The sequence below is a fragment of the Lethenteron reissneri genome, chromosome 4, assembly GCF_015708825.2.
Source record: "Lethenteron reissneri isolate LAM-NWPU_2019-01 chromosome 4, ASM1570882v1, whole genome shotgun sequence".
In the NCBI taxonomy this organism is placed as follows: Eukaryota; Metazoa; Chordata; class Hyperoartia; order Petromyzontiformes; family Petromyzontidae; genus Lethenteron; species Lethenteron reissneri.
The window spans coordinates 8,358,453-8,381,779 of NC_083782.1; the positions used below are offsets into that span (position 1 = coordinate 8,358,453).

General features: G+C 55.5%; 1 protein-coding gene across 1 annotated transcript in view; it reads right to left on the minus strand.

Annotated features, from left to right (window-relative positions):
- Positions 1-883: 883 nt before the first annotated feature.
- The window catches only part of LOC133350162 (ciliogenesis and planar polarity effector 1-like), a 52,893-nt gene continuing 30,449 nt past the window's right edge, over positions 884-23,327 (minus strand). Inside the window, 23 exon segments of the mRNA XM_061564209.1 lie at positions 884-3,752; positions 5,194-5,525; positions 6,483-6,796; positions 7,153-7,296; positions 7,814-7,869; positions 8,185-8,359; positions 8,622-8,747; positions 9,693-9,723; positions 10,083-10,149; positions 10,151-10,227; positions 11,059-11,161; positions 11,559-11,845; positions 13,091-13,280; positions 13,909-14,033; positions 15,358-15,495; positions 16,470-16,524; positions 17,640-17,754; positions 18,207-18,367; positions 18,708-18,749; positions 18,751-19,304; positions 19,799-20,129; positions 20,445-20,972; positions 22,310-22,514. Coding sequence (XP_061420193.1) covers positions 3,546-3,752; positions 5,194-5,525; positions 6,483-6,796; positions 7,153-7,296; positions 7,814-7,869; positions 8,185-8,359; positions 8,622-8,747; positions 9,693-9,723; positions 10,083-10,149; positions 10,151-10,227; positions 11,059-11,161; positions 11,559-11,845; positions 13,091-13,280; positions 13,909-14,033; positions 15,358-15,495; positions 16,470-16,524; positions 17,640-17,754; positions 18,207-18,367; positions 18,708-18,749; positions 18,751-19,304; positions 19,799-20,129; positions 20,445-20,972; positions 22,310-22,514 — 4,363 coding nt within the window. The 3' untranslated portion in view covers positions 884-3,545.

Below are 23,327 nucleotides of genomic sequence, written 5' to 3' on the forward strand. Positions count from 1 at the left end.
GTGATCTTCCACGCGCGAGTTAGGGGTGGATTCACATCGCCTCCATGGCGGGACTTTAAAAACCAAAAACTTACACCGACATTCACCAGCTGTGCCACAGGCGTCGACTCACGAGGCGGCGGGGAGTCCACTCGCAACGAGAACGAGCCGCAGAGGCAGATGTCACAGAGCTACCACCGAGATCCATTCAAATAACCTCCAATCGACACACACGCACACACAACACACGCACGCAAACACACACACGCACGCACACGCACGCACACACAACACACACGCACGCGCGCACACACAACACACGCGCGCACACACAACACACACGCACGCACACACAACACACACGCACGCACACACACGCGCGCACACACAACACACACGCACGCGCGCACACACAACACACACGCACGCGCGCACACACAACACACACGCGCGCGCACACAACACACACGCACGCGCGCGCACACAACACACACGCACGCGCGCGCACACAACACACACGCACGCGCGCGCACACAACACACACGCACGCACGCACACACAACACACACGCACGCGCACGCACACAACACACACGCACGCGCCGTGGTCGTGGAAGGGGCTTGACCGGTGCGTGTGGCCGCTCCCCCCCTCTCCTCCCCCCCCGGAGTGGGGAGCTGCGTTGGCGCGTCTCACTCTGCGGTTTCGCGTCTCACAGCCATCTCGGCGTTTTGTGACTCCCGACGATTTTTGGAAGTCTCCGACCGCCTCTGCCAAAGTCGTCCTCGCAGCAAACACGACTGCGAACGCTTCTCGTTTTTGAGTCTGAACGCGCGCCGCCAAACGCAACGTTCAAACAACCAACGGGGAAGAAGGAAAATAATTAAAAACCAAACACAGCCGTGTCTTCATAACAAAAAATATAATTGCGTCTCATTTCCCACGGCGATTCGGTCACATTCAAGACGTTCCGTGTTTGGACACCGCCGCAGTCCGCACAGAGAAAAGGCGCGTTCCGTGTAAAATCGCGAACATTTCATCAGATTGCAAAACACAACCCGCTGTAGAAATATTGCAGCCCTCGCAACCCTCGCCACCGGAGCAGCAGGCCGCTGTGTCCGTGGCCGACCGGGGAAAGACGACCATCTTCCTGCCATCCGGTGGCGCCTCCGCCGCTTTGCGCTCGACCGTCGCAGTCACAAAATTAAATGATACGGAGATCTTCGCTCGCCCACTCCACACACACGTTTTGAACGCGGCCAACGCTCAATTGTCTGGGGCAGGGGCAGAGGGGTGGGGGAGGGATGGGGGAGGGATGGCCACGGATGACATGAACACGCACCACGCTCGTTCGGCTATGAGCTGGGTCCGCACCCGAGCGAGCAGTTGCACGCATCTAAGTTGTTGTTGTAAGCACCGTATGTTGAACTTCTTTCGCACCGTACGTAGCAAAATCGTGGGTGGGCGACAAACTAAAACACAAAAATAGGTTGTTAAGGGATGAGTTTAGAAGAACTTCTTTTTGACTGTAGTCACGCAGAAACAACTTTCAAGCGGCTATCTGCTCCCAAAATTTGTAGCGGCGTGGCTCACCGCGTGCTCAAAATCGCGAGTTACAATCTGACCAGGAGCGGGGGGGGGAGGTGAGTCTATGCCGTCAAGTGCGAGGCCACACACCAAAGTCCTTATCGGGCTCCTGTTCGCTCAGTTGCGTGGACACAGCGGTTGCAGGAGATCTAAGTTGCGCGGTTTCCAGAGCGCTCGGGTGCGGACCGGGTTAAGGGAACGTGTTTTGTCGCTCGCCACCGGGTTTACTCGCCGACGATTTTGCAATCACGCGGCCTCCGAGCCACCGGACCCCTCCCACGAGTAGAGCAGTAGCCCGTGGATAACACGGCGTGGCGGGTCGCAAGGCGGCGTTCGCGAGCGCCGTCAATCCGCAATCCGGATCCTCCGCGAGCCGCCAGACCACCAAGGGATCGCTCTCTCCGCTGTCAGCCGACGGGGAAAACAAAACGTTTTCACAGCGGCCCGGAGACGCTGCTGGATACAGGTTGGTTCGGGAAGCTGATAGGCTGACGGACTAAACAGACACAACAACGGCCAGAGCCGGCACCAACAATCCGTGGCCCTGTTAGTCGGGATGTTTGACCAAGTCCGTGAAAACTGAGTGTTTAATTTTCGACAGACCTGGTCTTGACCTGAGGACGGCTGCTTGCGTTGTGGCCGAAACGTCGTGAGAATTATTTAATGATGTTGTATTTTTATTATTTTATTATTTCCCTTCTACTGAGTGTTTATACACGTGGCAGGAAACCGGGCGAGCCCCGGAGAAAACGCACCTGTGCATGGGCGGTATCACTCAATCCCCAGCAAAGATGGATTCGATCCTTCTTGCTGTACTGCCACTATTCGGCTGGCCCTAGGCTGGGAGGTGGCCGCCTCGATGTCGCAGGTATGGAACGGGGGGGGGGGGGGGGTGAGGGGGGTTTGGCGATCATGTGTGAAGTCCTAGATTTGAGCTTTCGTGACTGCAAGGTATCATACTCTTAGTTATTTCGGTAAAGTCACGTAGGTAGAAATTGAAATCATTTTTTACCTACGCGACTTTACCGAAAGAACTAGGAGTACGTGTGTGAAGTCCGTTCAGTCATGACCACACAAAACGCCTTTCGGGCAGCGAGAATCCCTGTGAGCTGCAGTAAAAACACAAAAAGGCCACTCGGCTTATTCGAGGCGTTCATTATTTGTCGATTTTGGCTTCTCGCCGCTCGGCGCCCTCGCAGCGAGACGGGTGAGGTTACCCTCCTCCTCCTCCCATCGTCATCTCTCTCTCTCTTCCCGAGCTCCGGTAATAACCGTGCTCAATTCGAGAAACGCATCAACTCTTACAACTTTTATAGTGCTGTTTGTTGCTGACCGCTTGACGTTTTAAAGCCTTGGGGCCTGTGCTCATCAATCGTGTAAAAAAAAGAACACAAACATAGGCTTAGTCTCGTACCATGCCAAACCCACAAACGCTCACATTCGCCTATAACGTGCCAATACCACAGACTGCCACATACACCTATAACAGCTGAGACGACTCATGCCCAGCTCATTGCAGGGTCATACAGTGACAAATAGACTGGCACAGAAGATCCCAAGAATTATAGATTCACAGAAACCCATAATCTCACACAAAGATCCTAAAACATCGAATCACAGAAGGCCCAATACACTCACAAAGACCCAGGTTCACACAGAGACCCATAGATTCGCACGTTAGATCCTGAGTCCTACATGGACTCACGCAGAGAGCCACACAGCCACATGGAGACCCACAGACTCACATGGAGACTCACAAGACTCACACAGTGAGGCCTATAAACCCACGCACATTTTCCTAAGACTCGCATGGACTCACGCAGAGAGCCACAGACTCGCACAATTGATCCTAAGACTCGCATGGACTCGCGCAGAGAGCCACAGACTCGCACAATTGATCCTAAGACTCGCATGGACTTGCGCAGAGAGCCACAGACTCACATGGAGACCACACAGACTCACACGGACACACGGGGCGGCCGTCAGGAGTGATGCTGCAGGCTCGCCAACATGTAATCGACGGCGCCCCAGTCGGTGTTGCACAGGATGCTGCCGGTGCTCTGCGACACGTCGTTATCATCGTCGCCACCTCCTCCTCCTGCTGCTGCTGCTGCTGCGTTGCGAGCTCGGCCCGCGCGCACGTTCAAGGCCTCCAGGTCCGTGTCTCGGTCCTCGGGCAATCCCGGAACCTGGAAGGAAAAAATTAACCCGTAAAAACAAAGTTTTTCACTGTAAACCCTTTATATGCGTGGCATCGGTTTTATTTTATTATTCATTTCTGTTTTTCTTGAGTAAGAGTTTCATTTTTATCACATTGGTATTTTAAATGAAATATGAATTTTTTTTTTTTCCTAAAGTGGAAAATTTTGGAAAAAAATTTTCACGAAAATAAATTGTCACGCACAACGAGTCTGTGTGCAAAATGTCAGCTCGATTGGATCACGAGAAGTGGGTTAAAAAACGACCGAAAGATTTGCACGGTCGTAAGCGCGCAAGCAAGCAAGCAAGTGAACTTAATATAAAGGATTTAAAAAGAGATAAGGATGAAGAGTCATGCACGCGCATGGCCTCTGTGCATCGCTTTCTCCCGGGGGGTCTGTCCTCGCAAGGGTTCAGTGGGCGAGAACGGCGGCGAAATGGTCTCAAATGTCCCTCCTCTTCGTCCCGGGGAGGGTTGCAAACGAGTTTGTGGAAAGGCAATGAAAGTTTGGACAAGGCCGCACGCAAAGTCCCAGGTTCACACAGAGACCCAAATATTCGCACGGTAGATCCTTATATGATCACTGTTTCATTGCTTTTATGGCTTTATTTTGGTGATTTTCGAAAAGTTTTTCGGTTTGGCCATGTTTGTTTGTTGTAGTACAGAGTTAGACTGATGGCCTTAATCTAAGTTGTCTTGTGGTTGTTGTTGTTTGACTTGCATCCCACTGGGATTTTTGCACACAGCGTTGGTGTACGGTGCGTTTTCTGCAATATTTTGCTGTCTTTTCTTGGATTTTCTGTTTGCACATAGTCACTTTAACATGTTTTCTTCTTCATGTTTTAGTTTTTTTTGTTTGTTGCTGTTGCCCCTGATTCAAGAGCCGAATGGCTCACAGGGCTATACCTGATAATTGTTTTTTTACCCTTTTATCTGGCAACAAAACTGACACCTTTTTTTACAAGGAGTCATGTTTACATAGACCACAATACCTGCAGTCATAATGCAAACAAAAAACATAACTCTGATAATGTGCACTGTCCTTGAAGTTGATTGGTCCACACCCGAGACAGCTTTCCTTAGAGCCTAGTCTCACATGGTGTTGGACCTGATGACGCCAAAAGCGTCATCAAGGACAGTGCACATTGTCAGAGTTATGTTTTCTGTTTGCATTATGACTGCAGGTATTGTAGTCTATGTAAGCATGACTCCTTGCAAAAAAAGGTGTCAGTTTTGTTGCCAGATAGAAGGGTAAAAAAACAATTATCATATTTTTACTGGCAAATGAGGTTCCAATGGCTCACAGGGCTCTACCTAATAAATACAACTTGAACTTGAACGCACGGCTCATCGCAACGGATGAGGGCAACCGACGCTCGGCTCGGCCAACGATTCGACGGCGACCGGCAACGGCCCCAAGCGGCGCTCACCCCCAGCAGGCTGCCGCCATCGTCCCTGTCGAGCAGTCTCCGCACGTCGTCCGGCACGCTCCAGTTGCTCATCGCGGAGAGCTCCGCCGAGTCTCCCACCGCCCGGCTCTCCCCGGTGGTCCGCCACCTCTCCTCAACCATCCTCGCTCCGTCCTCCCTCCTCGCTCCGTTCCGACGGGCGTCGGCGCCCGGCAGTTCTGCTCCTCTCCCGGCCCTGAGCGGCGAGTGCGCTCTCCCGCCGGAGCCCGGCCTGCGGAGGGCGGCGGTGGCGGCGGCGGCGGCGCGGTGCGGCGGAGACTGCATCGGCTGTTTCAGAGCCGGACGGAGCGGAGCTGAGAGGTAAAAGGGTGAAAACGCAAACCCGAGTGACGAGCGGGACGGGAGGATGGGTGACGAGACGGGCGGGGCGCCCCGCTCGGCGCCGACGATGGCGGAAGGTTCGGCCGAAGGCGAAGCGTGGTGCGGAGCAGCCGGCCGCCGCTGCTGCTGTTGCGAAGGTTTGGCTGAAGCAGCGAGAGCGCGGAAATTTAGGGTGTTTTTGAAAACGTGGTTGCTGGTCACAGGCACAGAACGTCAAGGAGCCAGCAATAAACAGCACTCTTAGAGTTGTAATCGCTAAGAGTGAACATGTTTCTGGAATTGAGCAAGGTTATTTTAAGAGCTTGGGGAAAAGAGAAGATGGGTGGGAGGGAATTCCACAGCGGAGCAGTGTGAGCAGAAAGAGAAGCATTGTGACCTGCAGTGTGGTGGGTGAGTGGGTGGGTGTGTGAGTTACTATGACCTGCAGTGTGGTGGGTGAGTGGGTCTGTGAGTAAGTGAGTAGGTAGGTGGGTGTGTGTGTGAGTGAGTGAGTAGGTGGGTGTGTGAGTTACTATGACCTGCAGTGTGGTGGGTGAGTGGGTGTGTGAGTTACTATGACCTGCAGTGTGGTGGGTGAGTGGGTGTGTGAGTAAGTGAGTAGGTAGGTGGGTGTGTGTGTGAGTGAGTGAGTAGGTGGGTGTGTGAGTTACTATGACCTGCAGTGTGGTGGGTGAGTGGGTGTGTGAGTGAGTTACTATGACCTGCAGTGTGGTGGGTGAGTGGGTGTGTGAGTGGGTAGGTGGGTGTGTGAGTTACTATGACCTGCAGTGAGTGAGTAGGTGGGTGTGTGAGTTACTATGACCTGCAGTGTGGTGGGTGAGTGGGTGTGTGAGTCGGTGAGTGAGAGTTGCGGTGAGTGTGCTGCTGTGCCCTGCAGTGCCGCGGTGGTTGAACACGGCGTGGTCTGTCGGCCCGGGCGCTCCGCGTACCGGCGGCAGAGCCGGCGCTGCGGCCGCGCTCCTCGGCCGAGCGGAGGGTGCGGGTGGCGCCGAGTTCTCCCCGCCGGGGAGGCCGAGCGCCGACGCTCGAGGGGCCCGTGGCCACGCGGCTGCTGAACGAGACGGCACGGGCCCTCGCCGGTGGCGGCTGCCGGGTCCGGCCGGCGCTGGCGCTGCGCGGCCTGGCGGCGGCCGGGGTTTGGCGCAGCCCGGTCGGCGCCGGCGTTCCGCGTCTCGCAACGCCGTGCGCCGAGGGCCGATCCCTGCCGGAGGAGCTGCTCCTGCTTCGGAATGCGTCGACGGCCCTGGGAAGAGATTGCGATCGATTGTTTCGCTGTTCGTCGTCACGGGCGTCATCGCTGCCCTAGACGTCATCGCTGCCCTAGACGTCATCGCTGCCCTAGACGTCATCGCTGCCCTAGACGTCATCGCTACCGTAGACGTCATCGCTGCCCTAGACGTCATCGCTGCCCTAGACGTCATCACTACCGTAGACGTCATCGCTGCCCTAGACGTCATCGCTGCCCTAGACGTCATCGCTGCCCTAGACGTCATCACTACCGTAGACGTCATCGCTGCCCTAGACGTCATCGCTGCCCTAGACGTCATCGTCATCCATCACCATGGTGGCACTGCTGAGTGAGTGAGTGAGGCGCTGTACCCGCGTGTGGGAGTGAGGCTCCGTGCACGAGCTGTAGGGGCCCCGGGCCGCCGGGAGGCAGTTGGAGCCGTCTCGGACAGGAGCTGCCCCATGAGCACACGCGCATCCTCTGCCCTGCGCTCCGCATGCTGCGCCCGGGTCAGCCTGGGTCAGCATGGTGGGGTCAACGAGGTGGGGTCAACGAGGTGGGGTCAACGAGGTGGGGTCAACGAGGTGGGGTCAACGAGGTGGGGTCAACGAGGTGGGGTCAAAACAGTGGGGTCAACGAGGTGGGGTCAACGTGATGGGGTCAAAACAGTGGGTCAACAAGGTGGGGTCAACGAGGTGGGGTCAACGAGGTGGGGTCAACGAGGTGGGGACAACACGGTGGGGTCAACGAGGTGGGGACAACACGGTGGGGTCAAAACAGTGGGGTCAACACGGTGGGGTCAACACGGTGGGGTCAACGAGGTGGGGACAACGAGGTGGGGTCAACACGGTGGGGTCAACGAGGTGGGGTCAACACGGTGGGGTCAACACGGTGGGGTCAACGAGATGGGGTCAACGAGGTGGGGTCAAAACGGTGGGGTCAAAACAGTGGGGTCAACGAGGTGGGGTCAACAGGGTGGGGTCAACGAGGTGGGGTCAACGAGGTGGGGTCAACGAGGTGGACGTGTCCCACCTGTCCCTCTCCTCCTTCTCCTTCAGCGACAGCTTCAGCGGCTTCCCGTCGGCCGCCTTTCTCCGTCGGCCGGCACCGCCGGAGATTCCGCGGGGACAGGGGTCGGGGGAGGGAGCGACGACATCAGAAGCGAGGGTTGAGATCGCGACGTCGTCCTGAGCCCCAACCATTTAGACCCTCGGCCGTGGCCCACAACGGTGGCGAATATCTGAACCGACCCCGTTCCTTCCCGCGGGTCGACTCGGCCTAAAGCGATCACCCGCTGCTGCCAGACCCGCTCACGGGTTGCGCCCTCGCGGCCTCCGTGGGTGCTACTCGCCAACAGCACTTGGCCCAACGGCAAGTGTGTGGGGGCCTTTGCGTGTGCTTACGGGCGGCTTGGAGGAGGCGGAGGTGAACGGGGCGCGCTCGCGATCGCGCAGCCCCGCGCGCTCGCGCCGGAACTCAGCCAGCTGCTGCAGCCGGCGCTGCTTCATCCACTCGCGCAGCCGGCGCCGCTCGGCCTCGTCGTCCTCCGGCGGCGAGCGCCCACCACCACGCGCGGCGCTGCACGGCACGGCACGGCGGCACCACGACACGACGGCTCGTTGACACAGCAGCACAGTGACACGCCAAGTGACACGCCAAGTGACACGCCAACGGACTGACAAGCTGAGATGCTGGTGCATCGAAACACCGACGCGCGGGCATGCTGACTAGGTGACACGCCGACACGTCAACGCCAATACAGATACGCACGCCAACACACCGTGGCCATAAAAAGCAGAGCGGTGGGGGCGGCACGCTCGCCAAAACCGTGACCTCTCACCTCTCGGCGACTATCCTCTGTGCCTGCGATGGGCTGAGCCCCATGTCGGCCGCACCGCCGTCTCTGACGATGTCGGCGATGATGTCACTCACTCCTGTGAGGCCACTCCAGCGCAACTCCTCGTCCCTGCAAACGACGAGGGCAGATGGGTGGGGGGTGGGGGGGGGGCGACAACATAGAGCAGCCGGGGTAACTGATGATCCACCACTCACCAACCCGCAGCGGCTATCAGTCGCCTCCTTGTCACTCTTCTCTTGCTACTACGGCCACGGCTACTGTTCCAGTGAAGTCCCGAACAGCGACACAACCTCGTAAGTTTTATTCATATCGGAGGAGCGTCACGGGAGTTATCGTGTCCCCCGTCTATTTAAGCTGGGTTAGAGGAAGAGGGCGCCTTGACAAAGGAATTTAATATGCAAATTCATTTGCATTTAATATGCAAATTCATTTGAATTTAATATGCTAATTCCTTTGTCAAGGCGCCCTCCTCCTCTAACCCAGCTTAAATATATGCTGCCAAGCTTGGTGGTGTTCATTCAGACGCTGTCTTTCTGACAGACGCTGTTCTTCACCTGAGGACGGCTACTTGCGTTGTGGCCGAAACGTCGTGAGAATTGTATTATTTTATTATGTTTTATTTTTATTAGTTTATTATTTCCCTTCTACGTGACTTTACCGAAATAACCATGAAGATGAATCCCTGCAGTCACGAAAGCTTTAAATCAAAACTTAGTGTGACAAAGCCTCACCGAGTGTCAAGGCTCGGTTTTCAGGGGGGTTGCTGCTACTACGTTGGGCTGTGCGGGCTCCGTGTGGGAGGAAGCCGGAGAGCCCAGGGAAAACCCAGCACGCTCGAGGGGATACATCCCAAGCGCCGCAAAGATGGTTTCGATAATCCACTGCTGTTCCGGCCACCCTCCAAGCCACCTCAACCAGGCTGATCCCTGCTAAGCACTGAGCTCTGTGACAAGATCGGCCACGCTCCACGTAATATGGTAACGAACGTTCAACGGGCTTTCACGTGGCTGTGAATTCTGCTTGTGTGTGCGTGTGTGTGTGCGTAACACACACCTGTCCGCGCCGTAAATTAGCTCTCCGTTACCTGCAAAACAAACACGGTGAGTCAGAACTCACCCGTATGAATACAATGCGAGTACAATTTTAACTTATTACACGTTTGATCGCTGCCGCAAATCGAGACGCTTCACAAAGCTTCGCGTGAAGCTCAACAAGTTCCTGCCTGTCGTTGCTGCTAGCTGCATTGGCAGCGGTGGATGAACACAAACAACAACAAACTCGACCCATTCATCCATAACACCGTGGCCTTAAAAGGAAAAAAGATACAACGGGTGACGTTTATAGTAATGGCCCTTCTCAATGCACCTGTTTGTGTATTCGTGACCGTACTCACGGTTGTATTAAAGTATTAGTTATGAGCATCGCTGGTACCGCTTTCCCTACCCGCATCGGGGAGGGTCGGTGATGGCACGTCCCTTCCCAAGACGTCCACGGATGTGCCGCTGGACGGGCAGGTGCCCGTTCTCCGCTTCATCCACGTCCAGCTCCCACTGTGACGGCGCTGCCCACCCACCCGCCTGCCCCAGCTCTGCGCAAAGAGCGGAAAGTTATGGATTATTCTAATTATTATCATATAATACTTATATATATGTGCTGTAGATGTGTCGCGTCGGAAATGCACATCGTATGCCATCAATATATGTGCACTTACCTGCAGTTGCGGGCACAAGCCCCTAGGGGGTGCCACCCTGACCTGGGGAAGGTCAGGGAGAGCTGGGCCATTGAGTAGAGGTCGCAATCGGGTACCCGATACCCGTACCCTACCCGATACCCGGCTACCCGTACCCGGCCGGGTACGGGTACCCGTTTGCCACCCTGGTGCGGCCGGGTACGGGTAGGCCGTGAGTCACTGGTGAGTCACCGTTTGTCACTCATGGCTCAATGCTCATTTGAGCAGATGACTCTGACTCTTGACTCGTATACTCCAGGCCGTGCGTATTGCCCCGGCTGACGAGAGCCTGAAGGTTTGTTAACGAGAATTTTTTTTTTAAAGTTGTAGTCAGGCACTCCTAGATGTCACCGAGTGACATCACTGCCTAGGCGTCGCATTGAAACGTAAATGGCAGCGACGCCACACCAAGGAGCCTTGAGGCATTGGCGCTCAATCCCTGGTTACAGCCGTGCAGAACCGGCGGTGGAAATTCCTCATTCATATGGCGGGGGCGAGTCTATCCAAAGGACAATCACTTTGATTTACCCTCAATTTATCGACTCTGTTGGGATGATGGGGTGAGTCAACCCACGATTTGAACCCGTTCCACCGCTGAGCCACCTGGGCGGTTATCGGCGCTGTGCGAGACCGTGCGGCGCGATCCCACCGCTACGTCGCTGCAGTCCGGTGGTGCGTGCCGGGTCGTACCTCTGTCCGTGGCGGGGCCTCGCCATGCGGCGTGGCGTCCAGACGTCACCTCGGGGTCTTTAGGCAGCACGACTCCACCCAGCTGCTCAATGGTGTCCACAAGCTGACACACACACACGCGGTGGCGGCAGCACGGACAACGCGCCACGTTAACAATCGTCGTCGTGGTGTCGTTTGTTTATCCGCGAAACCCTCAGCGAGTTTCGAGACTCATTTTCAGGGGGGGCGCTGCTATATTCAATTAGACTTTGTACCTTTAGTATAGTTAGACTTGTAAACCACTTATTTAAGATTTAAGATTCCTATATGTTGAATGTATGCACCTTCCTGCCAAAGTAAATTCCTTGTCTGTGCGAAACTTTCATGGCGAATAAAACCCTTTCTGATTCTGATTCTGATTCATTGGGATGTTCGGCCATGAATTCCATCCGTTGAGAGTTTGGCTTCGAGTAGGAGGGAGGAAGCGTGGAGCGTGGAGGGGGGGGGGGGGGTGGCCTCACCAGGTGAGCGCTGCGGAAGTCGGCCTCCACGCTGTGCGCCACGCGCTGCAACGCCGCCAGCTGTGCGTCCATGTGCCGCAGCCGGGCGGCCGCGCGGCCGTGCGCCCCCCCGAGCCCGCCGGACCCGCCGGCCCCCCGCGCTGCCGCTCCCCACGCCGTCCCCGCATCCCCGGCGCCTTCCTGTTGTTCGGCCGGCGGCGCTGGTGCCGGCGCCGGCATCGGATCGTCCTCCTGCTGCAGCAGCCGCCCGGTGAGACGGTCGCCGCGGGATGGCGAAGGCTGGCGCTCTGCGCGGCGGAGGTGAAGAAGAAGCCGGAGTGGTTCGCAAACGCTCGATTTGCGAACGGCGTCGCCCGTGCAACGCTGCGGGGCGCAACGCCGCGGGAGAGTCGTGCGCAGAATCTCGCAAGTCACCGACGAGCGCTTGGGCAGGCGGCCAGAACCGCTCCCACCCACAATTAGCCAATCGCTGTGGTCCGATAGATCTGTAAAACTACCGTGAGTTTTATAGCTCATCGGATTCCTCCACTATAAATGAATATTCTGATTCTGATGTTTTGGCCAATTCTGTTAACGAGTGTCTATACGTGCGAGAGGGAACAGGAGCACCCGGAGAAAACGTACGAGGAGGGTGACGCTACATCGCCGTACAGATGGATATTAATCCACTTTCTGTACTGTCATCATACCCTGGCAAGCCAAGAGATGGCGACCTTGACGCTTCACAGGGAAGAAGTTTCACAGATTTGCTTGATTCACCAACCCTCCCATGCAAACAGCTTCACCATCATCACCATCATCACCATCATCACCATCATCACCATCAGCCGTGGTCAATCCACTGCGGTCCAGTAATGTAACCACCCGCCCGGCACTCGCACCCGCGCTGATTTCGTGGCTCTATCTCCTCGGTGGACGTCCGCTCGGACGCGTTCCATCCCTTGGCTGCTGCTCCGTTATTGCTCCTGACCAACGGCCAACGTCCCTCCTGGCCATGACGCGTGCTGCCCCAGCCCCGCCGCTCACCAGAGGTCGCAACCGGGTACCCGATACCCGTACCCTACCCGTACCCGGCCGGATACGAGTAGCCGTTTGCGACCCTGGTGCGGCCGGGTACGGGTACGGGTAGGCCGTGAGTCACTGGTGAGTCACCGTTTGTCACTCATTTCCCAAAGTCTTGTCTCTTCTCACAATTCAAGTTCCTAGAATCAACCCACCCGCGCCTGCAACATGGCTTCATCCCAGAGGTCACAATCGGGTACCCGATACCCGTAACCTACCCGTACCCGGCCGGGTACGGGTAGGGTATGGGTACGGCCGGGTACGGGTACGGGCACCCGTTTGCGACCCTGGTGCGGCCGGGTATCGGTACGGGTAAGGAATCAAAACCCGTTTGCGACCTCTGCCGCTCACTCTGCTCAACAGTTTCAAAATGCGTCATCACCCTTGCGCACGCGCTCCGCTCGACGATCACCATCGCCGCCACCGCCGTTCGCGAAACCAAACCGCGGCCTTGACACCGGGACGCTCACCGCGGCCTGGTAGCGGCGTCGCCGCGTTGAGCACGGAGGCCGCCAGGAGGTGCAGCTCGGCGCTCGACGGCTCGGGGAGGGCGGCGGGCCGGGCCGCCTCGCCCACGGACGCCGCCCCAGCTGCCGGCAGGTCCCTGAGCTGTTCGCCGTCGATGTCCACCACGTTGATGAAGCGGCGCGCCAGCGGCACCTGGACGGGCGCGGTGACGGCGCGTGTTCACCCACTTAGTCGCATGTTGCTACCGGCATAGAGATGTTGATGGTCGATGATGATCATGGTGACCGAGACGAATATGATTGGTGATGATTATTGCAATGATGGTGATTGGTGACCGATGATGATTACGAACAGAGGTGCAGTAATCCACCTGGTAATCTGATAAATCAGTGAAATTCGATTCAGAATCATCCACAGGACCCTTGCAGACAGCAAACCAAACCTCCGCACCAATGAAAACTCACTGGGTGACTCAGCCACAAGGCACAGCTAACCATCCCACAGCGCAGGGTGTTCACTCGCTCGCTCGATCACTCACTCGCTCGCTCGTCCGCCCACTCGCTCGTCCGCCCACTCGCTCGCCCGCCCACTCCCTCGCCCGCCCGCCCGCCCACTCACTCGCTCGCCCACTCACTCGCTCGCCCGTCCACTCACTCGCTCACCCGCCCACTCACTCGCTCGCCCGCCCGCTCACTCGCTCGCCCACTCACTCGATCACTCACTCGCTCGCTAGCTCGTCCACTTACTTGCTCGGTCGCCCACTGCCGCTGAATGAATGTGGTGGGGTGGAGGTTGGAGGGGCGAGGGAGTTGCTACAGACCTGCTCGCTGGGCTGACTGTGGGGAGCCGTCGAGGCTGTGACTCCCCCCTGCCGGTCCGGGTAGCGTAGTCCAAACACGACGTCCGGGGGCAGAATGTGCCCAGCCAGCACGGGTCTGATGTCGTCTGTTCACAATGGCCACCACACATCATCGTCATTGTCATCACCATCATCGTAACGCCGCCGCATGGTGTCCGCTCACTCTCAAAGAGAGAGGAAGACTCAGGGGCACGAGGAGGAACCACAGACGAGCGGGAAAGGCAGTAGCAGCCAGGCGATGAGCCGGCGCCAAATTCTCCCTTGAGCTCTGCGGTCCTCTATATGTAAAGGTGTTATCGGCAAAATAAGGAGTGCTTACAAATAATGAGTGGTTCACGACAGTGTGCGCTGTGTGGGTATGCTCTGTACGTGGTGTGTATGTGTGTGTAGGTGTATGCTACTTGGTGTGTATGTGTATGCTACGTGGTGTATGTCGGTGTATGTGTGTGTGTATGTGTGTGTGTGTATGCTACGTACGTGGTGTGTGTGTGTAGGTGTATGCTACGTACGTGGTGTGTGTGTGTAGGTGTATGCTACGTGGTGTGTGTGTGTGTATACTACGTGGTGTGTGTATGGTACGTACATGGTGTGTGTGTGTAGGTGTATGCTACATGGTGTATGTAGGTGTATGTGTGTGTGTGTATGCTAAGAGGTGTGTGTGTGTGTGTGTGTATGCTACGTACGAGGTGTGTGTGTGTAGGTGTATGCTACATACGTGGTGTGTGTATACTACGTGGTGTGTGTGTGTGTGTGTATACTATGTGGTGTGTGTATGGTACGTACATGGTGTGTGTAGGTGTATGCTACGTGGTGTGTGTATGCTACGTGGTGTGTTTGCGTGTATGCTACGTGGTGTGTGTGTAGGTGTATTCTACGTACGTGGTGTGTGTGTGTATGCTACGTGGTGTATGTAGGTGTATGTGTGTGTAGGTGTATGCTACGTACGTGGTGTGTGTGTGTATGCTACGTGGTGTGTGTGTGTAGGTGTATGCTACGAGGTGTGTGTAGGTGTATGCTACGAGGTGTGTGTAGGTGTATGCTACGTACGTGGTGTGTGTGTGTGTATGCTACGTACGTGGTGTGTGTGTGTGTATGCTACGTACGTGGTGTGTGTGTGTATATGCTACGTACGCGGTGTGTGTGTGTGTATGCTACGTGGTGTGTGTGTGTAGGTGTATGCTACGTACGTGGTGTGTGTGTGTAGGTGTATGCTACGTGGTGTGTGTATGTGTATGCTACGTGGTGTGTGTAGGTGTAAGTGTGTGTGTATGTGTATGCTACGTGGTGTATGTAGGTGTAAGTGTGTGTGTGTGTGTATGCTACGTACGTGGTCTGTGTGTATGTGTGCTACGTACGAGGGGTGTGTGTGTATGCTACGCGGTGTGTGCGTGTAGGTGTCTGTGTGGGCACCTGTCGTGGTGGTGTTGGTGGCCGCGTGCCGCTTGCTCGTCGCGTTCTTGCCGGTGCTGGCAAACAGGTGAAGCTCGGCCGAGGAGGGGACGGCGCCTCGCAGCACTTCCTGCCGCGCCAGCATGTCCCTGAACGCACCTGCGCAGCGCACAGAGAGCACACCATCACCACGAGCCCTGGTCTGTCTACTGCTACATGATGCCCCCCCCTCACCTGCCGCACCAGCGTGTCCCTAATCGCGCGTGCGCAAAACTAAAAGACAAATATCTCCCATACAGCCTTCTACAGACTGTTAGGGCAAGTGCTGGTATTGAGCGCCTACGGAGACCGGCACGGTACACGTGGGGGTGGGTGGCCAGCGCCACGCCTGGCCGCTTTTCTCTCCCCAGTGGCGATGTTTACGCACCGCACCAGGTACTCAGTTTGAGGCTGAGTCAACCTAGGTGAGGTCCGGGACCGATTCAGATAATCGTCACTGGTGTTGGCCGTGAGCGGGAATCGAACTCAGGTCGCCGGGCTCGTAGTGCACTACCGCTCCCCACACACCACTCACGCACACCACTCACGCACACCACTCACGCACACCACACACGCACACCACACACGCACACCACTCACGCACACCACTCACGCACACCACTCACGCACACCACTCACGCACACCACACACGCACACCACTCACGCACCCCACTCACGCACACCACTCACGCGCACCACTCACTCGCACCACACACGCGCACCACTCACGCGCACCACTCACTCGCACCACTCACGCGCACCACTCACGCGCACCACTCACGCGCACCACTCACGCACACCACTCACTCACACCACTCACACACACCACTCACGCACACCACACACACCCCACCCCCAGCTAGATTTTAGAGGCAATCGCTCACGCACCTGATCTCTCCCCCCACCTTTACCTTGCACACTCTGCAGCGACAACCAATCCAATACGGACGCCGCCGTCGTCGCCGGCATTTGAGATTGACAACTCACAACCCCACGGGCTGGCGAGGCTGTGAGCGTCACCCCTACCGGCTCGTCACGCGCAGCGAACATTCAAACCCGCTGCATCGTTACATGGCGGGATCTCTCGTCTTACCGGCTCTGATCACGTATCCGTCTCCGTCCAGGTCAACTTCTGTCTGCTGCGACTCCTGCCGTTTACACAGAGGCCCAATTGGCCGTTCAGAGATTCCGATTAGAACTCGCCACACGGACACCGGCAACCGGCTCACGCTTCAATGCGCCCGGGGCATTATGAAGGGTCGCTTGCGCGCATTTGCTCAACGTTTCCTTGACGAAAAGCGTTTCCGCATTCACTTACTCGCTATTATGCTTTTTGGGGTCGCTAAAATCAGAACCAATTTGTGGCAAGGCAGCATCGTTTGACTGGCCTCTGCCATAGAAGTGTGGAATGTCCTCCACTGGTTCAGTGTCACCTGTGAAGCCCCACCACATGAAGCCAAAGTCTCGTTTACCGGATCAGCCAAACATCCCAATGTAGCAGGAACCTTCCGAAACAGAATTTTGAGACTCAGTGAGGCTTTCCTGGGTAAACAATTGTCATACTAATAAACATGATTGTGGTCTAATATGAGAATGGTTCATACACACAACAACAACAACAACAACAACCGCCATTCGCCACTAAGTGGCGGTGACGTCACCACGATGCTTGTGCCAGGCCATGTGCACATTGACAGACACACACACATACACACAGACACACGTACAGACACAAGTAAAGACACGCGTACAGACAGACACACATACATACATACAGACACACGTACAGACACACGTACAGACACACGTACAGACAGACACACGTACAGACACACGTACAGACAGACACACGTACAGACACACGTACAGACACACGTACAGACACACGTACAGACACACGTACAGACAGACACACGTACAGACAGACACACGTACAGACAGACACACGTACAGACACACGTACAGACAGACACACAGACATACATACAGACACACGTACAGACACACGTACAGACAGACACACGTACAGACAGACATACATACAGACACACGTACAGGCACACGTACAGACAGACACACGTACAGACACACGTACAGACAGACACACGTACAGACACACGTACAGACACACGTACAGATAGACACACGTACAGACACACGTACAGACACACGTACAGACACACGTACAGACAGACACACGTACAGACACACGTACAGACACACGTACAGACAGACACACGTACAGACAGACACGCAGACAAACCTCGCGCGTCCGTGGTCGTGCCTCCGTGGGGATGATGGACTCCTCGGGTCTAAAGGACACGGACGGTCTCTTGTTGGACGTATCGGGGTCCGTCTCCTCTGCCCGGCGTCTCCTCCTGCCGGACACAGCTCATTGCCATCAGGGTTTCAGTTCAGCTGGGTCTGCACACCCAGCACACCACATCCAGTATACTATCTCGCTGTGGCCCTCGCTACTAACACAGGACCCATAGACTCACAGACTACTTACATATGAGAATAGACTTATATAGGCTTATAGACTTACATATGACTATAAAGACCTATAGAAATCAATCAGACCCATGACTTAGATAGGATCCATAGACTTATCAAGAACCAAGAGACTTACATAAAACCCATAGCCTCACGTAGGATCACAAGCTTACTTAGGATTACGGCTTAATCTCAGCTGACTGTGGCTCATGCATTGGCTGTGGCTCATGCTATGGCTGTGGCTACTGGTCACCTGCCACACACCCTGGGCCCCAGAAGTTGGTGACGAGGGCAGTAAAACCATCACCCGTGCCCCCCCCCCCCATCATCTCACCTCCTCGCGTCACGCTCGTTTGGGGGGGCCGTGGAGATCAGCTGTAGCCCACTGGAGCCGAGGTTTTCTGGGGGCAGCCCCCCATTCTGGATGCCTTGTAGCTGGGAGAGCGGGATGAGGTGGGGAACGGAGCGTGGAGGAGATGGAGCGCGCGCCGGACTCTGCGCTCGTGACAGCGACAGGGGAGGAGGAGGGGCGGGATTAGGGTCAGAGGTGACGTCACAGCGGCTGAATTTAGAACGGGGTCGCAGATCGCAACTCTCTGCATCATCTCCCCGAGTGGTGCCACAAGCAAAGCGGTGCCTCTCATTCTGATGATGATGAAATGATATTCATGCTGATGTTGACAGTATTGATGGCAATAAACATCATGAATTGGCTGAAAATATTTTAAATAAAAACCCAATGCAGGACCCTCGTAAAACAGAGTCCTACCACTCAGTGCGGTTCTACTACCAGACAAAAAAGTCGTTATTATTATCATCATCATCAACTTCTCACCGCAACGGGCGGTAGCGCCGGGAGGTGCAGGAGTGGCAGGGCTGAGCGTCTGCCCGGCGGCGTTCGGCACAGCCATCGGCGGGAGCATCAAGTTCACGGTCGGGGGTGGCGGCGGCGGTGGCGGCTCGCCGTAGGCAAGGTGCGCCGTCTGGTACGACGCCGCACCTTGTTCAAAGCCCAAGAGCGGCCACGCCGCCGGCGCCACCGCCGCCGCTGCCTCCTGTCCGGACGCCACCAGGAACGCCGGTGCGGCGGGGCCGGCGCCGCCAGCGGTGGCCGCCAGACGTGGCGGGGGCAGCGACGCGGGGCCGTCGCGCGGGGCTCCCGACAGCTCGTACATGTCCAGGTTGAGGTGCGCGTGAGCTACGTTCGGCCTGCGCTGGGAGCGACGCGCCTGCTGCTCGCGGGCCTCCTGGAGCGAGCGAGGGTCGTACTGAGAGAGGTCGAGGTGCGCTGGCGGCGGCGCTGGCGGCGGCGCTGGCGGTACGACCGCGGCGTGGGGAGCGCCGGCGTGTGCTTGCGGCTGACCGTGATGATCGCTGGGAGGCCAGGCGGTGACGGGGCGGCTGGGCGGCGCAGCCCGTAGCGTGGGCACCCCTGAGTGGGCGTTGTGCGACAGAGGGCTCAGCGTTGAGTTGGTTAAACGACCGTTCCCCCCAGTTGCATCGCGGTCGTGCGAGCGGCGACGCGTCGCGAGACAGACTCGGTTCGGAAATCTTGCAGAGCATCCCACGGAAGTGAATGTCACAGAGCTAGCTCATTCAAGTAACCACTGGTCCACAACGTAGGAGCCAGCACAAAGTAAATAAATAAAGTGCATTTATTACATTACTAAATTAGCTCTTCGTCCAATTAATGTAATGGGAGAATCTAAATTCGAATTTTCAGCATTCTGCCCCTTGCTTCCGATCACGTGCACCACTCGCGTGTGCACGTGACCATTTATATGGCTATGTCGGGTGATGGAGGGTCACTCAACAAAAATTGGAAACGTAATCATTATCGTGGCTGAGCCCAAAAGACCCATTACGAAGCATGATACCGGCTTCATAGAGACCTGTGTGTTAAGAACGCACGTCGACATTATTTACCAGCGAATGCAAGCCCGGCGCCGCTTTTGATGAACGGTGGCAGCGGCGGCGGCGGCAGGAAAGTTGGCAGCGCCGACTGCGGCGGCAGCGTGAGGAGCGCCATCCCGCTCAGCGCCGGCGGCGTGGTGAGGCCGGCGGCCCCCGGCGCCACCGCGGCAATCGGTGGCAGCGAGAGCGAGGGCTGGGCGAGCCGATCTGGCAGCGCTCGCTGGCTGTCCCCGCTCAGCGTCAGCAGCGGCAGCGCCAGCTCGGACGCCGACATCGCAGCCGCAGATCGGGCGAAGTCCAGGCCGGGGGCGTCCAAATCCTCGAGCGCCAGCGGCCTGGACAGCTGGGCCGGTAGGTGCCGAGTTAACGAGGAGTGCCATGATGTCATTTCTCAATTATCAATTTTTATGATGTGATATAATACACATTTTCACGGTACCATATTATACATTATCCATTATCAAGGATATTTTCGTGTATACATTTCCATTGCACAATATAATATATATACATTTTAATCATATGATGTTAACTTTAAAGATAAGACGTGCACTCTCATGTTTCATGAAATTAATCTAGTGATATTCCTTATCATCCTGAGTTACGCGGTAAAACAAAAACTCGGCCAAGGAAGGAATCGAGCGAATCACACAGCCACCTCGATGGTGCCGTGGTCCGACAGGCACGTGGCACTGCCCGCTTGGCCACCCGGCTCCAGGGGTCCTTGTGCCGCCCTCCCTCCCAGCAGAGATCCATTACCCAGCGGCACCGCAGGCAATGCCGAGGGGCGGTCAGCTGGCAGTGGTGGTGGCGATGGTGGTGGTTGTACTGGTACTGGTGGTGGAGTTGGTGGCTGCTGCCGGTAGCTCGCGTGGGTGTGTTCACGGTGGGTCTCATCATGGTGGTTGGAATCGTGGCTGGCATGATTGTGGTGGTTGCGGTCGCGTTGAGTGTGATTGTGGTTGCCGCGATCGTGGTGGACATGACCACGGTAAGTCTGATCGTGGTGCGTACGACTGTGGTGGTAGCGGTCGTGATCAGCACGATCGTGGTGGGAGTGCGGTGGTGAGGGCGGTGGTGGCACAGAAGGTGGAGGAGGAGGGTGCCTGCTCTGGTCGGAGCTCATGAAGCCGGGCAGTGACATCGCCACTGCCTGCATCATGGATATGAAGTTGTGCTGCTGAGTCTGCCAGACAGGATGTAGGGCATCATTCAAAAACAAAAAAAAACAGGATTATCGACTAAAATGTCACCCATTGATTCCTCTTCACATGTCGAGAAATTCGGTCTACAAGACACCAATTGTTTAATCTCATCCACCACTGCGTTCAACCACCACACTGCAGGTCACAACAACACACTCACCCAATGACTCACCCACTCACTCCTCAATCACTCACGCTCCACACTGCAGGTCGCTAAACTTCTCTGCTCCACTTTGAAATTCCCACCCATCGTCTCTTTTCAAAAGCCCTCATAATAACTTTGCTCACTGCAAGAAATGCGTTAATTCTTATCGCTATGACAACTTTGACAGTAGTGTTTGTTCTGGCTGCTTGATGGTTTTTGGCCTTTGAGCCCGTGCTCGGCAACTGTGTAAAAATAAACAAGAAAAGAAAACCATATTCTTAGGTTTTTTCGGTAAAGTCACGTAGGTAAAAAATTAAAATTAATAAAAGTAAAATAAAACAAAAATCACGACGTTTCGGAGGCAACGTGCTGTGACGGTTCCACCTGAAGACGGAAGCTTGTGTTGCCTCCGAAACGTCGTGTTTTTTGTTTTATTTTTATTTTACTTTTATTAATTAACATTTTTTACCTACGTGACTTTACCGAAAAAACCTAAGAATATGAATCCTTGCAGTCACGAAAGCTTAAAATCTAGAAGAAAACTGTCGTGAAAGACGCACAATCATCCTCGGAAGCAACCGAATTGCACGTGGAACTGTCGCGTGCGGGACACGGGGCATGCCGCGGAGTCGGGCAATGCAGTGGCAGATGCAGCACGCGTGGAAACAACGGCAGGAAGAAGATGGAGAGGATGGTGGTCTACGGCTCTCCCGGGTGTTCTCGTGGCGACGGGCACGCCGTCCGACATTTCACGGCACGTGCTGGGAGCTTCTCCAGGAACTGAACTCCCAGCGTTCAGAGGAAACTCTCAGCGCGTGGAGCAAAACGCAACCAGAAAACGCGCCGTAGAGCTGCAAGCTTTGGCAAAAGACAAATCGGACTCCACGGCTCTGCCCGTTCTGTAAAGTGCAAGCACGCTCGCATAGCATCGGCATCTCACAGATATCTTCCATTTCATAAAAAACTAATCCTGTACCGGGGAGGTGGTGGGCTGGGCCTGCTCGATTTGGCAGCGCCACTCGTGAATGTTTGAGCGTCTACGGGGGACACCGCGTGACACAACTCAAAATCGCATCAGAGGGTTGCATTGTAGCACAAACCGAGAAAACCCGCGCGGGTATCAGCGGACGACGATGCTATTGACGATGACGCTGACTCCCGACGACTCCTCACCTGGGCAAAGCGCTGAACCTCCTCCATGAAGGCGACCCGCGATGACCCAGAGCCGGCGTCGGCTGCAGCGTGGGGTCCCTCCGCGTAGCTCGACCCCCCGCGCCCCCCTCTCCTCAGCTCCCCCGCAGCCCGAGCCCTCGACTCCCCGTGCAGCGACGCCATCGACTCCCCGTCGGTGGGCGCCGCTCGGAGCGAAGGATCGGTCCTGAAAAATCGTGGCGGTGATCGAGTTTCGAGCGTGTTTTGTTGAACCCGGTGCGAGCTCAGGAGGCCAGGCAGAGCATCGTTTGCGAGAGCGACCGTGCTGGGGTTTGCCCACGCAATAGTGACGGGAGCACCCACGCACGCGCTCCATCACTCGCTGACTCGCTCACTCACACGGCCACCGTCCCTCTGCGGAGACAACGCGGTATTGGAATAGGAACCAGAAGGCACAAATAACATAACAAGATGACACAAATAACACAGCCAGACAGCATAAATAACATTACATACAACACGAATAACACAACCAAGCAGTGCAAATTACATTACAATACAACACAACCAGACAGCACAAATAACATTATTACGTATAACACGAATAACACAACCACACAACACAAATAACATTACAATACAAACAGAAATAACACAACCAGATAGCACAAATAACACGAACACAAAATAACATAACAAGACAACCAAAACAACACAACCAGACAGCACAACTACATAACAAGACAACACAAATAACACAACCAAATGGCACAAATAACATCAGATGAGACAGGAGAAAGTGAACAAAATTATATAACTCACTATGCTTTCTAATATACAATCGACTACATTCAACACATGTCATTCACTATACACTAGATATTTCACAACACATTCCTTAACATATATTTTTGCTTTAGACCCCCAAAAACACAGATGACCAACATTTCCCTTACGCCTATCGTCATAACCATTGACGACGACAACGACCATCATTTTCTTTCTAAACAGTTCAACCAAACTTCTCACGGTAACTCTA